This window comes from Rhagoletis pomonella, unplaced genomic scaffold, assembly GCF_013731165.1.
Source record: "Rhagoletis pomonella isolate Grant_MI unplaced genomic scaffold, Rhpom_1.0 Rhpom_scaffold_02344, whole genome shotgun sequence".
NCBI classification, from domain to species: domain Eukaryota; kingdom Metazoa; phylum Arthropoda; class Insecta; order Diptera; family Tephritidae; genus Rhagoletis; species Rhagoletis pomonella.
The window spans coordinates 1-10,744 of record NW_023460898.1 but is presented as its reverse complement, the minus strand read 5'-3'; the positions used below and the strand labels follow the sequence as shown (position 1 = coordinate 10,744).

The 10,744-nt window shown below is 37.8% G+C and overlaps 1 protein-coding gene across 1 annotated transcript; it reads right to left on the bottom strand.

The window, feature by feature from the left end:
- Positions 1-2,625: 2,625 nt before the first annotated feature.
- On the bottom strand, positions 2,626-10,728 carry LOC118753313 (folylpolyglutamate synthase, mitochondrial-like). Its single transcript, XM_036488186.1, has 7 exons — positions 10,556-10,728; positions 10,100-10,279; positions 4,707-5,023; positions 3,723-3,903; positions 3,394-3,650; positions 3,250-3,327; positions 2,626-3,170 (listed from the first exon to the last, which is right to left on the bottom strand). Exons 1-7 carry the CDS (start codon positions 10,715-10,717, stop codon positions 2,759-2,761), a joined length of 1,587 nt encoding a protein of 528 aa, XP_036344079.1. The 5' UTR covers positions 10,718-10,728; the 3' UTR covers positions 2,626-2,758.
- Between the last annotated feature and the right edge of the window lie 16 nt (positions 10,729-10,744).

Here is a 10,744-nt window from a genome sequence, read left to right as displayed (position 1 = left end):
GCGCGGTTTCAGCGCTTGCTTATACGCTGAGCTACTTGATTGCTTTCTCCTTCTAACGCTAGCTGCTTTAGATTTTTTTTTTTATTCACGAGCCATCGTCCAACCACCCACACACCCATCGTCTGCGTTAGTCCTTTGGACGACATTACAGAAGCTTTTCACTGATTGGTTGCACGTTTAGCAACCCCCTGTGGCTTTTGTAAATGCTTTAAATTTTTGCTTTAACCCACGCTATTCGGTTCACTTTGCTACGCTGTTGTGGTGTGGGTGCGTTTAGCATAATTTGTTGGCATTTTAGGTAAATCGCATCAAGATTTGCTTTGCCATCATGCGTTTCCGGTATGGCTTTGGTTGGGTTTGGTTGCTGAAGTTACAGGCTTCGAAAGGCTAATGCATGCTGTTGCCTAATTAGGCAGCAGTTTTGTGTTGAGTGCAATACTTGAAAGGTTTTCGTTGTTCATTTTGTGTGTTTTCAGTTAAGAAAGATTCTACTTGAAGTAAAGCTAATATTCGTATTGAAAGACTTTATGGCTATGGCAGGTCACACTAGCTCCTTACAGAAAGGGAAAAAGGAAGGTGGCGCTTAGATAGATGATATCACGATCCAAAAAATCGTCTGTGTAAGTTTCTATTTTTGACTATACCAGACACCACAACCTTTCTTATTAAAGCTACTTAAAGCCATGTTTCTGTCTCGGTAGAGAATCCCCCGATGGAAGAGACCTACCCTCTCCACAGACTTAGTTACAGAAGAAGACGGAGACTTATTAAGATGCCCACAATCTTCACGTCGTGGACTAAGAAAGTGGGGCTCGAACTGGACGTGGAAGTTGACGGAGTCAAAGATTCAGCTATATCCGCCAGCAGCGCTCGTCGCGAAAACATTGCCCTTGTAGGCCACCCATCGATGTAAGCGATCTGGCTGAACTCAGATCCGGTTAGTGCAGTAAGACTAACTCGTACCCGATCGAACGAGTCTCTACAAATTTCGTAATCACTCTTCTTCGCGTGCATAGCAAAAAGCAGTAACAATGAGCAGCGTTGTACAGATTTCTATGGCTTTTAAGAGCTCCCGAGGATCTCAAATATTGAAAGTTTATTTGACATACATAGATACATAGCTGTCGAAAATTGCTGCGGAAAGCGAAAGGGGTGTTCCAGTACTGAAACCACTTCGAGACTTTAAGCATCAATGTAACTGAAGGACCTATTCTGAAGCGTCATAGACGTTCCTTTGGGAAGATTAGCTCAGCCTGTGACTTAGGACTGGCAAACTATCGATAATATCGACACGACTATCGTTGGTTTCCGTCTGACGATAGTCCTATCGATGGTCGCCAACTATCGACAGAAACCACCATTTCAACTTTTTTCTACCTTGTCTAGCAATTAATTGATTTTATGCATATGAAAGTGGTTTTCCTACGAATCCAGAACAGTTACTCTTCTTGAAAATGAAATCAATTACTCGGCATTTCGCAACAAAAATAGCACTTTCGGTTCTTTTGAAGATTCAAACACGGTTTGTTTGGCAGATATCGAATAAAGCAACGATGTATCAAATCAACTGTTTGGCTTCTTAAGAGTGAAAGACATCGAAATTCAGCTCAAACCTGTTGTGCGGTAAATCAAATTTTTGATTATCTGACCCATATGTTGAAGTTTGATCAAGCCGCTTGTGTTGTATAGCAAAATCGCCTAATTTTTTCCGAGTGAGGACATAACAGATAAAAATTATGGAGCGGAAAAAAGTAGAATTCTCTGCTTAAACAAGTCATGCTTGTATGGTGTATGGGGAAATGAAAAAAGCATGTTCGAGAATGTGTCGTCAAAAAATTTTTTTTTATGTATTTTTGGTAATTTAATTTAAGTCCATTGATCAATTAATTTCCGAGCCTATTTCAAGTAGTTATTAGAGCAGATCTCCAGGCCTCATAAGCTCAATAAAGTGCTGAAGGTCTGAAAAACCCCAAACGTTTGATGTGGGGCTTCTCTGTTGTATTAAACCGATACTATCGAAAAACTATCGATGGTTTTAGGCAATAGTATCGTAAACTATCGATAGTTTACCAGCCCTACTGTGACTGGTTTCAGGCTACCCTCGAAGTCCATTTTACATATCACTCAGTCAGTTTGCCGGCTAGATAGACCTTGTGCATGAAAAAAAGTCAAGTCTGTTAATTGCATCAGCAAAACGGGAAGCAAGCCAGCATAATATTCACGCACGCCGGCAGTTTACTGTAAAAAATTTCTCATGCACATACAACTTGTATGGGACCAACCGAAATTGAACGGCGTGCGTTAAAAGCTAACTCAAATTCCAAGATTTGTGTTGCGTGACATTTCGATCTGACGTTTGTGCACATTTGACATTTTGGCGCGACAAGGAATTCAAATTTTCCTCAACAACTGACAGAAATGCAACTCTGAGAAATAACGCACGCAAATTGATTTCGGTTAATCAAATGTGAAAACCTTACGTTAGTGCGTAGAAAAACTCTCGCCGGTAATATTACGTTGAGCTGAAAGACATACACTTTGTCAAAGTTTCAGTCATCAAATGGTCGTAAAGAACTTTCCATGAAGCCCTTCCAGCTGTAAACTTAAGTTAATGAAATTGGTTCCTTTAATTGTCTATGGTTATATTCTTTATTATTTAGCGGGATTGCGATTATATTTTGCAAACAGTTAAATAAGTTTCTATATCTAAAAGAACTACATAGCCCCTAAATACTTTACATACATACACACTACTTATTCAGATCCCATTCCCATGTTCCTCCAATTTTTGCTGAAAATCTTTAAATGCCGCCATTGTAGCGCCAATCAGATGCAATGAGCCGGTAACCAGCACATCCACCTCTTGTTTAGCGCAATAAACTTGACGCAAATGCAGCAAACAATCTACAATCGAACCAAAAGTCTTGGACGTATCCGTTTCCTCCGATTCCATGCACAATTGATACCAAATACTCGAGTGAAGACGTGCGCGCTTTAGCTGTTCAGTGATTCCGTAAACGGAAGTATTGTCATTGTGATTAGAGGCGCCCGAAGAAATATTCGGCACAAAACAAACGATCGCGAATTCATTACTGGCGTGAAGAACCTCGAGCAGACGTCTCGAATCACGTTCGCCGGTGGTATTGAAAATGAGCACGCGTGGGTTGGTACTGCAGGATGTATAGAAAACAGAAAAATTAGAGAGTTAGTAAGTATTTGGGTGGATCAAGTAATTTCATCATAGCTTACCTCTTCTCAGTTACACGCTTGTACCAATCGCAACAGACGCGTATACTCTCCACAGTGTGCGCCCCATCGATGTGAAACCTTTGGGGTTGAGAAAAAATAGTACTAAGTATGACGTTATTGCCGAATCGGAATTTTTCAACCTACTTTAAATTCTCAATGTTCAAAATCTCACAACGACCTGGCCAATTGCACTGCTGCAAGCCACGTTCAACTTCGCTGGTTAGCTCTGTGGACTCGACTTGTTTGTAGCGTGAATACCCATTCTTGCGTAGCCAATCGTAGGCGAGTTGTATGGCCAGCGAGCCATTCAGTCGTATTACCTCATTGAGGTTGGATAGTAGTGCTTCAATTTCTGGTTTACGGAAATACTCCTCATACTCGGGCACTATGTGTAAGTTGGCCTAGGGAAAGAATATAGAAAAGTATCCGCTTAAAAAAATGATCGCGAGAATTAAAATACTATTCTCGCTTACATTACGCTCCTTCGCACGCGCTTTGATCACATCGAGGCACTCCTCTTGCGTTACAGATGTGTAGACATCAGCGTTTTCCTTGATAATACCAGCCTTTTGCCAAGCAATTTCGCTCAGTGTATCGCCCAGCAGGTGCGTATGCTCGAGGCCAAGTGAGGTAATGCCGACCGTTTGGGTATTTCTTGAAAATAAATGCGTAAAATACACGTTAGAATAGGAACGCACATGTGTTTGAAAGTAAACGAGGTTTCTTGGAGTTGTTTGCTACACTAAACTTTGCTAAAAAACACAAATCTTCATGAGTTGAACATAATAATATTGCCAGCGCGTAAAGAGCCGCTAAAACATAGATCTGCCTTGATTAGAACGTTGATTAGTTTTTTTTTTAATAACGACCCTAGTCTTTCGTTAAACAAATGGAGGAACTGCTTTGGTACCCGGTGCTTAGATACACCGCCCGTTCGCCGGTCATAAGAAAGTATTCTGAAGTTATCGAAAATGAAGTCAGCTATTGCAAAGGTCCCGGTATAAACCTGAAGCCCTTTATGAGAAAAGTAAAAATTTCGCTACAGATTCGCTTATTACCGGCACTTTTATAGAGTATAAATATACATCTTTATTTGGTGGAGAGATCTCAGAAAAAAACATTTGCAGCTGCCACTCGCCCTTTAAAAGTGTTGACGTAGAATGCTACTGAAATAAGTAGAGCAAGTATAGACCAGCTCCGAGAAGATTTAAGCACCCGTGGATTGACAGCCTTATGCTGTATCACGAACGATAGGCAACACGAACGATTCGTCTGCAGAGGAATGCTTAAAAACTTAGTCGGGTCAGGGTAAGGCTGTAAGTTAAATAACATCCTAACGCACCAGACCTTTAACGTACTCTTAAGGCTGTATACTTTTATGAGTACTTACGTTTCCTTTTCAAACTCCCTTATTAATATGAGGCTTCGACGTATCTGTTTTCTTTCCAGTTACATACCTTATTACATTCGTGCAATCCAACTCGCCGCCAATGCCCACCTCCATAATGATAACTTGGACTTTCTCCTCGAGGAAAAGATGAAAACTAAGTATGGTCAGGAACTTGAAATAAGCCGGCATATCACCCTCATATTGTTGTTGGCTACGCAGGCGATTATAGACTTTCCGAAAGGTACGTACAAACTTCTGTTTCGATATAGGTTGCCCGTTAAGGCGTAGTCGCTCAGTTACTGAGAGTAGGTGTGGTGAACTGAAGAAACCCGTGCGAACGCCATGCGCACGAAGAATAGATTCGGTTAAGGCGCATGTGGAACCCTGAAAAATAAATGAAATAAAAAGAAAAACTGCAGTTAGATATTATGCTAGATGAGGTCGAAGCTTTCTACGGGTACTATAGAATTTTATATTGCTTGCTAAGTTCAACTTAAACGAATACAAAAAAATAATTATGCTGGATGTAAAAAAAACATGTATTGCGGGCTGATAAGCACTCAGTGCCTCTGTACAGATACAAAACTCAGTTAAAGTCAATGACGTCACCGCCCAAAGAGAGCTCATACACCTCGCATCCAATTAGGTATAATCAAATACTAATTGTGGATGTGTTTGCACCGAAAACATCCGGGAGGTTATCAAACGCAAGTAATGTGGAGAATTATCAGCAAAATGCGCATGACGATGCGTCTATAATATATTTGAAAACGATTAACAGACTTAAATGTAAATATTAAGTTCTTTTCTTTTTCTGAAATATATATAAACATAGGTGTGTATGCACAGACTTGATCTTCTGTTCCAGTAGAACGAATCCCCCTTGAGATGTTGATATCAGCTTAGCCATGGCTTCCATCCGAGAATCTCGGTTTGGATTGACAGCGCACTGCTTCTTCTCTTCCTTTTAATTGGTACGGTGACCCCCTATCATATATTTTCTTCAAAGAAAATATGTAATCGTGAAGGGTGCGGCTTAGAGACGATCTTTCCTGATTCTGGACTAATTTCTGCTTGCTAATATTTCCGAAAGTGCGACTGCATTCTCCACGGTCGGAGTTGCTGGCATAAAGCTATAGCTAGACGGGCAGATGGCATTTGGGCGGGAAGAATATAACTCTCCGGGAATAAGATGGGACCCCTAAAAGTTAATTATAAAGTTTTTTTTTTGCTTTGGCATCATTGAGCTCTTTTTTTCTCTATCCACTTCCACTTCAGAAGTGAATCAACCAGCCAGAATAATTTAAGGCTCAGGCATGTATGCATTCCGGTTATATATTTCAGAGCTAGAAATTCAACTACTCATTATCACATCTTGAAGGCTGATTTTCTTAGACTTGGGGGTCTAGTCTGTATTGCGATTAGAAAAGCAGATAATTTGGATTCGAATACTCGGCACTTTTAATTTGTATTAGTCCGTGCCGAATTTCGAATCGCATTAAGTTTCGAATCGCAATACAGAGTAGAGCGCTTGTAGTGCTAAGTCATTCGCCGGAAGGTGTACAGATGTATCTTCCCTGTTTCTGGGATAGTATCCACCTGGCGGAAAAGCAACTGTGGGAGGGCATACTATAGCTCATGTCTAATGCCTGCAGATCTGGTAAATTAAAATCAGGCAGAGTTCTGTTCCCTACAGGGTTTTGTATCCACAAAATAACTTAAACTTAACTTACATAATATTTACAAAACTAATGAAATATGTTATAATAATAAAACCCAGTCATTGCACACAGATTATATAACCTAATCCTAGTGACTTTTAACGCGTGATATTTTGAGAGGTGCATACACTCGTGTTTAAAGTATTTGGACAGTCATCATATTTGATGTGAATCGCGTAGATAAGGCACTAGTTTTTTGATAAAAGTTGCCAATAAAAAATGTTAATACTTTACTGATAAAAATGATAAGTTCATAGTCATCAAAGTGTCGGCTATCTAAAGTGGCATTTTCCCAACTTGATTGATGCACTTAGACTAATTATTATTATTATTTTCAATACACCGATAAAATGTTTTTCTAGTGTATCTTTTTATATAAAATCTGATTTCACGTATTGCATCATTTATTCAATGACAATAACAGTACTTCTCTTTTTTGCTGAAATTTCTGGAATAAAATTTCATCAATATTTACCACTTAATCTTGGGTTAGCAAGCTTTTTTAGAGAAGTCGTGAAATATGTAAACATATGTATGTGCGTACAGTACACTGAAAAAATTCGTCTGACTAATCGCGTAAGAGACCAGTGGAGAGCAGTTTCAAAAAGTAAAGGATTTCGTATATTTATTAGAACTCAGCATAAGCACCGATACTAAATAATGTTATGCTTGAAATCCAGCGGAGAATTCTACGAATGAACACACAACCTCTCAACGCTGCACGTACTGCGGCTAGCAGAGAAACACAAAGTTCTGCTTTGCATTGGAAAGACCAGGTGGCCTCTCTTGACATTTCCAATTAGCGTCAGTAAATACTTTTCATACACGTTCGAGTTAAAGGCGAACCATAGTATTTTAATTGAATATGCTCGAACCATCACGCCCATTAAAATTGGCTTCAATCGTCATGAAAAAACTAAACAGTTTTCCGAGGCTCTGAGACGATTATTACTTATACCTATCAAGACGTTTTTGAACAAAAAAATCTTTATTTAAAATAAACATTTACCGCCGAAAGGGCATAGTCTTACATGTCTATTAGAGCGTCTCGCCTTACAGGCAAAAAAAAAGTTCGCCGTATACCCCCTCATATGAAGTGTTTTTGAAAAGCATTTAAAAAAAAAGTTTGGACTACCCTAGTTCTTCATATCTTTGGCATTAATAGTCGGATTGTAAAGTGTGATAAACCAATATTTTTGTCTCGAGGAGTGGGTTTTTCCTACGGACCTCATTGACTTCATGTGCTCCATTGTGGTACTTACCCACCAGATCTCAGTTGCTACCACCCTAACGTACCGCCCTAATGACAGTAAATTAAAGACCGTCAAAAATCCTTAATCTTTTGCGAGAGAAGTATTTCGATTAGTTCAGTAGAACCCCCACCTCGAGACAAAAAACATTTGTGTATCACACTTTAAAATCCAACTATAAATGCCGAAGATATGAAGAAAAATGTAATTGGGCGATTACCAGGGTTGTCCAGAAAAAAATTTTTTTTAACGCTTTTCAAAAATAGTTCACATGAGGGGGTGTACGGCGGACTTTTTTTTGATACGGTCTAATGTCTATGCTTGGCAAATAACCTTTGATTGAGTGATGTCCCTCTGCAATTCTCATCATCCTTATGTTTTAACTCTACTCCCTAATTCGTATAACTTACAACTGTGAATGCTTAATTCCGGCTTTGTGAGTCTAACAAAAAAGCTTGAAACCCTGAGATTTTTTTAAGACTCGATAAAAAGGTTTAAAAGGTTCTTAGTGATCAGACCGCTGATTACACAGTACCACAAAAAGAAAAATCGATGAAAGGTTTTGACAGACTGGGTGTTTTATGTTTTTACGGTCGTTTAAAGCGAATTTGAAGTCCGTTTTGCTCCCTCATGTCGGGACTTTTTGCTAAAAAGAATCGCGTTTTTACCGACTTCACAAAAAGGAGAAGGTTATTAATAATTTTTTTTCTGACTGCTTTACAATTTTTTTTCCATACAAAATATATTCGACATTTTGTTATGTATGGAAAAAATGCGTCATTCAGTCAGAAAAAAAAATTATTAAAAATCAACGGCATTCTTTAGCAACTTGAAAATTGCACATTATTGACCTAGAATTTAATGGGATAATAAACTGCATACTCAAAAAAAAAAAATCGGAATAAAAAGCTGAAAATTTAGTTGAAACTTTGCAGATTTTTTATAATTTTTGCACAAAGTGTTTGTTATATAATAAGCTAGACTTTTATGGAAAAATAACAAGAATTAAATAAGCAAAAGAAAAATAGCCAAAATTGATCAAAATGTTGATGACTTAATCAGCTGATCACAAGTGTATGTACATGCATTCAACCATATCCAAGAACAGCAGAATGAGCGGCTTTCGGCAGGCTGCTTTTGGGGTGCTTGATTAGTGTTGTCTCCGCGCCTCTCACTATTCTTAATTATTTTAATGTCCGGTACGACTCAAAGTACATTCTTCAAGAGTGACGGATCATTGCCGCCTACAATTTTCTACACTATTTTTGTGGTTCATTACATACTACGTTGATGCACACTTACATTGACTCAAACAAGTGTTCACATTAAAATTTTATTCGCTATAAAACTGCATACCGAAAATTGTTCTAAAGATTGAGATTAAAAGTTCAAAATTTTGATGAGAATTTGTTAAATTTTTCTAAATTTTTTTTGTTTGAAATTTCGAATCATATGGTTTTGGTTAAAGCATAAGCAATATTTTTATTAAAAAAAATAAAAGAAATTTCTATTTAAAAACACTGAATAGTTATTTTGTATGTATGTATGTGGTTAGTCACTCCGTACTAGGAATGTTAATCCCGGGATCCCGGCCTTTTTTAGGTCCCGGCAAATAATCCCGGGATTTTCGGGATTTGTAATTTGCACTGATGGCAATAATAGAAACTCCTTTTCTTGACCAGTGTTGACTATATTTATTTATTTTTATTTTATAATTAATATTTGTTTTATAAATGTTTAGCTCATTATGCATACATAGAACAACGTGCGATAGTAAATATTACACACAAAAATCATTATATTCGCGAAATCATGGGCCAAATATAGTAAACTTCCGTTTTTAGTATTTCACTCTGACGTCAGAAATTCAAAAGTGAAATGTGCTTATAGAAAAAGTATGGGTATCAAATTAAAGAGAAATTTCTGTCGAATTTAATCAGATTAAATTTTTTGGTGCAGTTTTGAAAATGTCCTTTTAAAATTTTATCCTTGAAATTTCGCAATATTTTTTTATGAAAAAATTATATGTTAAGGACTTATATAAATCCTCGAAATTTGTCCTCCTAACTTTATCAGCTTAAAAAAGTACCTATTCGTCCTTGTGAATCCAAAAAATTTAATTTTTTTTTATTTCTAAAGAAATTTCCTCTTTCATTTGGTACCCATATTTTTATTCTACATTGTATTGAATTTTTTGAAATAATTGTTGGAATTAATCATATCTTTGAAATAACAAAGTCCTTTAAAATAAATCCTGACGTCAGAGAAAAAATAAAAACGTCACTTTAAATAAAAAACTAGATTTCATTTATTTAGTATTTATTTTATGGTAGGAGAGATAGAAGCAATTTTTTCGATTTAAGTTGATTAAAAGTAATGCATATCTAAATCTCGGGACTTATCCCGGGATCGTGGTAACGACATCCCGAAAATCCCGGAATCGTAAAAAGCGAAAAAATTAACATTCCTTCTCTATACTCTCTACTCACCTTTCCCTTAGTGCCAGACACGTGTATGAAAGGTATATGCTCCAATTCATCCAAACTAAGCCCACTTCGCTCCATATATTTGTACGTATCAGTTAATGGCAACTGTTTATTATTCAGCAGAATTGAGCGGCGTATCGTTATCGCGTTCGATTGCAGCGTATTCAGATCACTAATACATTCCTGATAAACGAAATTAAAATACATATATTAAACAACATTCGCGTGCGTAAACAAAACACTGAAAAAAAAACTAGTTTTGGCTGGCACACAAAATTTCGCATATGTAAACATTCGCACGCTGGTTTTGCGCTTGCAGTGACGTGACGTCAGCTGGCCAGGTATACACATACCTACATAAATATGCGCCATGCGTATTGCATTATTACGCACTACAGCAACGCATGCGTATTCTTCTATCCACTCCCCCTGACTCTTTGTCACTCGTCACTTGCTTACCTCATATTGCTGCTCCACACTTAACTCCGGCTGCTGTTGATGTTTTTGTGCTGTAAAGCAACGTGTTTGTTGCGGTGTAGTTGTTGTTGTGCCTAAAGTTGCTGCAGCGGCTGCTGCTGCTGCTGCTTGTGTAGCAGCTACCGTAATTCCTTGTTGTGGCATCAAAACCACTGATGTGGATTTTTCGGC

Bases quoted from the DNA above. Each gene is read 5' to 3' on its own strand.
- LOC118753313 (XM_036488186.1), bottom strand. From the start codon at position 10,717: ATGCCACAACAAGGAATTACGGTAGCTGCTACACAAGCAGCAGCAGCA. The intron at 3,651-3,722 runs GTAAGCGAGAAT...TTCTTTCCCTAG, and splicing joins CGCGTGCGAAGGAGCGTAAT to GCCAACTTACACATAGTGCC. The intron at 3,328-3,393 runs GTAGGTTGAAAA...TCAACCCCAAAG, and splicing joins TTGAACATTGAGAATTTAAA to GTTTCACATCGATGGGGCGC.